The sequence below is a fragment of the Empidonax traillii genome, unplaced genomic scaffold, assembly GCF_003031625.1.
Source record: "Empidonax traillii isolate 1590-97213 ecotype Southwest subspecies unplaced genomic scaffold, ASM303162v1 scaffold525:size621053, whole genome shotgun sequence".
Taxonomy (NCBI): Eukaryota; Metazoa; Chordata; class Aves; order Passeriformes; family Tyrannidae; genus Empidonax; species Empidonax traillii.
The window spans coordinates 605788-610714 of record NW_020955718.1 but is presented as its reverse complement, the minus strand read 5'-3'; the positions used below and the strand labels follow the sequence as shown (position 1 = coordinate 610714).

At 50.7% G+C, this 4927-nt stretch overlaps 1 protein-coding gene and 1 long non-coding RNA gene across 3 annotated transcripts in view; one reads left to right on the top strand and one right to left on the bottom strand.

The window, feature by feature from the left end:
* The window catches only part of EMX2 (empty spiracles homeobox 2), a 6827-nt gene extending 3338 nt beyond the window's left edge, over nucleotides 1-3489 (top strand). The window contains exons 3-4 of one of the 2 annotated variants that reach the window (XM_027897017.1): nucleotides 5-189; nucleotides 2793-3489. In XM_027897017.1, coding sequence (XP_027752818.1) covers nucleotides 5-189; nucleotides 2793-2960 — 353 coding nt within the window. In that variant the 3' untranslated portion in view covers nucleotides 2961-3489. The remainder of the gene's footprint in view (nucleotides 1-4; nucleotides 190-2792) is intronic. The other variant, XM_027897018.1, reaches the window with a different exon arrangement.
* LOC114064196 lies at nucleotides 969-2178 on the bottom strand. The gene is made up of 4 exons (XR_003572704.1): nucleotides 2086-2178; nucleotides 1917-1974; nucleotides 1687-1777; nucleotides 969-1207 (listed from the first exon to the last, which is right to left on the bottom strand). It is a non-coding gene; the product is annotated as an uncharacterized LOC114064196 (long non-coding RNA).
* Nucleotides 3490-4927: the final 1438 nt, after the last annotated feature.

Genomic DNA, 4927 nt, shown 5'->3' with positions numbered 1-4927 from the left:
CCAGGGAATGAAACCAGCCCGGAGAGCTTCCTATTGCACAATGCTCTGGCCAGGAAACCCAAACGGATCCGTACAGCTTTCTCCCCATCCCAATTACTGAGACTGGAACATGCCTTTGAGAAGAACCATTATGTAGTAGGAGCAGAGAGAAAACAGCTGGCACACAGCCTCAGCCTCACAGAAACTCAGGTAAGGGGGAAACATGGAACGGACAGTTGGGAAAGTGAAAGTACCGGCATCTCCTTGGGAAAACCCACCCGACCGGGCCGAGATTCGAGCAAAAAATACGGGCAAATTCTAGGGGTGTTTAGGCCTTCGGTCCCTAGCCGGTGGAGTGGAGAGAGGGGTCCCCCCTCGCCTGGGTGTTGTAAAATCCTTTCCCGTTCGTGATTCCACCGCTTGTGCCGGGGGTCGCGGTGTCTCGGCCGGTCGTGGGAAGCCACAGCGCTCGGAGCAGGATTTGGGGTCCCCCGGGCATCTCCGCCGAGAGCCCCGGCCCGAGCGGGGAGGGAGCGGCGAGAGCTGCGGTCTGCGGGTCCGGCCCTTTTGCTGTGGGGCTGCGCTGACCCTCAAGAAGTAGTTCGATGTTGGGGGGGAAAGCCACCACAACAAATGCGGGGGGACCTTTTTGGACCCTACGGTAGAAACAGTTTTTTGGATGATTTTCCACTCGTTTCTAGCCCCGCGTCAGGCAGAGGGGATGTGAGGAGCCGGTTTAGGAGGGCAGAAAGATGAAAAATAAAAGCAGAGAAATTATTAACGAGGAATCCCCCTCTCCCCCTCCCCCTCCGTCCCCCCTTCCCGCCGACTGGCTGCGGGCCAGAGCCGCACCGGAGCCTGTTTCGGTCGAATATCTGGCGGGACAATTAGCGATGTTCCCGCTCCGGTCGTCCCGGGGCGAGGGTCTCGCAGGTATCGAGGCCGGACACTCGGGGGGGGGGCGCGGAACCGGCGAGGGGCTGCGGCGGGGGCGGGCACAGGCTCCCCCCGACGGAGGGGGACCCGCAGACTGCAGGGCCGCTCTGGGGGCGTTTTTCACGCGGTTTTCTCCCCGCCGGAAGAAAAGCTGGAGTTTGGAGGTTTGGAGTGTTGTTGGTGGTGGTGGTTGTTGTTGTTGTGTCGGGCTTTTGTTTTGCGCCCTTCCAGGAGACTCGTAGAGACAGGATTCCAGATGGGGATTGTCTCTGCTACAGTATGTGGCACTGTACTAAAAAAAAAAAAAAAAAAAAAAAAAAAAAAAAAAAAAAAAAAAAAAAAAAAAAAAAAAAAAAAAAAAAAAAGCCAAAATACCCAGCCACAGCCTAGTTCAAAGTTCCCAGTAAACACAGCGTTCTCTGGGCGGATTAAGTTGTAACACTTTTTTTTTTTTTTCTTAACTCCTTTTCGTGGGGGAAGCAATAAAGAGGTTGGAGCTTTTGTTTTAAAATGTCTCCCTAACAAAACAATAAAAGGGGATCGCCACTTTTATGAGGTTCCCCGAACAAGGGACCGGTCACAGGCTTATTTCTACTGGAAAGCTGTATTTAAGGTGGTCTTTGTGCTGCTTGATTCCGAAGCTGGTTGGGGTCTTTTGTCCGGATGTCAAACCCCCAGTCCCCTACAAATGAGCTCCCTTTTGGGAGATCAGCGTGCAGAAATGAACCGTCCTCCCCTTCAATTAGCAAACTAAAAGCAAATTAAACTCACCCCTTGTTCCCCGCTCAGCTTTTTAATGGGGGACTTTTGGAGAATATGAAAATGCAGCAGAGATGTGTGTCCGGCCAGTCAGGTCTCTGTTCTGAAGAGGCAGCGAAGCGGGTTAAACCAGCTTATTAAAATGCTCCAGTTCTCTTCCCCCCCCCCCTTACTGAGGCCTTTATCAGGCACTTTCAGACAGAACCAGAGTTTAAACTGCTTTTTTTTAAAAAAGTGTTTACCTTTGGACGCTACAAGGAGTGTGGCCAGCTCTGGAGATAGCTCCCAGATCAATACTATCTGTAATTAAAGCACTGAAGTCAGCTGCCGGATGGTTAAGTCAGATGTACGCGGCGCTGAACAAAATCAGGGGGATATTTACGATGGCATTTACAGCTTTCACTGCGCTACGATTGCTCCTGGACGGCGCGTCCCGGGGAGATGTTGCGGGGAGCGATGGACGTTTTTCTACTGCGGGCTAACTTATTACATTTTATTCGCTTTTCCAAGAGGAAAAGATCTCGTACCGCCGCCCCCCAGCCCCATCCTGGAAGGGATGAGGCCCCCGGTCTGCTTTGACCCGCCGGGCCGTGCGGGCAGGTGGGCGCCCCGCAGCTTGCCCTGCCTGCCCCCCGCAGCCCCGGGGCCGCGGGACACCGAGCCGAGCTCGGGGCACAGAAGCAGGTCTGTGGGAGTGACATCCCACCGTGTTTTCCGGGCAGCCACGCTGTGTTTTCCCCGCGTGGGGCACCGGGGCATGGCTGGGGGCCTGTCGTACGCGGGGGCTCCGCGCCCGGCGCATCCCCCGGCCGTACCGCACAGTCCCGCACGCGTGGGTGCTCCAGAGGGGCCGGCGGGCGTGGGACAGCGTGTCCGGGCCTTTCCTGAGGGGCTTTAGGAGGCAGGCGGGCCTCGTCTCTGCTCGAGCCGCTCCAGGCTGGGCAGCGGTGAGGGCAGGGCACGGAGCAGGGAGGACGCGGTGCGGGCAGGGCTCGGTGCGGGCAGGGCTCGGTGCGGGCAGGGCACGGCCCGGGGGGCACCCGGAGCCCCGCGCCGGGCCCAGGGCAGCAGGCGGCGGGCAGGAGGCGAACTAACGCCCGGTGCCTTTCCTCCCGCAGGTAAAAGTATGGTTTCAGAACAGACGGACAAAGTTCAAGCGGCAAAAGTTGGAAGAGGAAGGTTCGGACTCACAACAGAAGAAAAAAGGGACTCATCACATTAACCGGTGGAGAATCGCCACCAAACAGGCCAGTCCAGAGGAAATCGACGTCACGTCGGACGATTAAGAACTGGCTCTTTGGGACTTTTGAAAGCCAAGCACCCCACTAACCGAAAGTGTTAAAGGCTCACACCCCCCGGCGTGGCGGTGGGGGAAGGACACGGAGATCTTCACCAAAACACGATTCCCGTCTGGGAGGGAGCTGGGAGCGAGCGAGGGCCTGACAGCGAGGGGTCCGAACTGTGGCACTGCCGGCACCGCTCTGCCGAGGGGATCTGTCAATCAGAGCCAAAACACCGGGACGAGGTGATTGACAGGTATTCCGTTTATCGCAGTCCACTTTTAAAAGCGTAACGTCAAAAAAATTTAAAAATATATAGAAAAAAATGATAAAATAAATAAATAAAAAAAGACAAGCCAGCCACCCCCCCGCCCCATCCAAACCAGAAAAATTACCACCTTACTGGACGTTTTGCACTTCACAGTTTTTTCCGTCTTTTAAAGAGAAATTTCCATAAACAGCCAAAATCCACACCTGTTTCAGAAACTTGAATTGCATGTGTAAAGCCGTCTGGGCAGGAAAAAAAAAAAAAAAAAAAAAAAAAAAAAAAAAAAAAAAAAAAAAAAAAAAAAAAAAAAAAAAAAAAAAAAAAAAAAAAAAAAAAAAAAAAAAAAAAAAAAAAAAAAAAAAAAAAAAAAAAAAAAAAAAAAAAAAAAAAAAAAAAAAAAAAAAAAAAAAGGAAAAAAGTGAAAAAATTACTCCAGTTCCTAAAGACAGAAATTAATTGTAATTTTTTTCCCTTTAAGACAGGTTCCGTGTGCTTTTTAATTTTATTTTACGAGAAATGTGCAGTCTGTAAACATTTTATGATAACTTCTGGCGTCAAAGTGTTTGTGAAAGCTAAATGAAGTAGCAGTAACAAAGCATAGTGTTCCTTCCGGATGGACAAACACGGTGGGGAGGGGAGGGACGGGAGGGAAAGGCGGGGTGGGGGGGAGGTTGGGGTTGGTCACAACTTTTGCTGCAAAAAAAAAAAAAAATCAAATTAAAATAGCCCCCCCACTCCCCATCGTATCCCCATTGCAAAACCTGTGATGATTATTTTTTAAGATTAATAAAGCGCAAACCCAGCGACCAGTTTTGGCAGTGGGGACACCTTCTAGGCTGGGAGGATCCAGAGAAAAGGGACTTAAAATCACAGATGGATTTTTTTTTTTTTTTCTAATGGCCATTTTCGTTGGGGCAATTTTCAAGCACTGACCTTATAATATTCCGAGATCATAGAGCTACTAAAAAAAAGTGACAAATGTTTCCTTCATGTCTCCTATATCAGAATGTAAATATTTTTGTGTTTTGTGTTTTAATTTGTTAGAATTCTAACACACTATATACTTCCAAGAAGTATGTCATTGTCAATATTTTGTCAATAAAGATTTATCAATATGCCCTAAATTTTTAAGCAATATCTTTTCCGATCCACCCCCAAATTTTCTCGGAAGGGGGTATTTTGCCTCCACGCCGACTTGTTTTTAGCTGCTGAACCCCCGCGGTCGGAGCCTGCGCTCCCGCGGCCGCGCCGCGCCTTCCTGCGGCCATCGGCGCGTTTTCTCAATGTATTGGCTGGCTGGTAAATAGACCTCTAAAAACACGCCGCGGAGCCCCGCTTGATGGAAATAAATACCTAAAAAAACCCAACCCAAACCAGACAAAACAAACAACCAAACAAAAACACCAAAAAAGCACCCCCAACGAAAAACCCTTCCCTGGTTAGAATGTGAAGTGCGACCCGGCTCCTCATGGTGAAACCGGTCCGCAGCAGCCGTGCTCCGCTCAGAGGGGCTTTCCTGGGCAAAAATATGCGTTTTATTAGAGAGAGGTGGTTTTTTCTATTTCCCCGCCGTGTTTAACATCCCCCGGCCAGGTTGCTGCGGTGAGGAACAGGTACTGTTAGCAGGGGCTGCGCCCCAGCTGCTGTTCTCCTGCCGCTCTCAGGGAGCGATCCTGGGCACAGAGCAGAACTCTGACATTAAAGA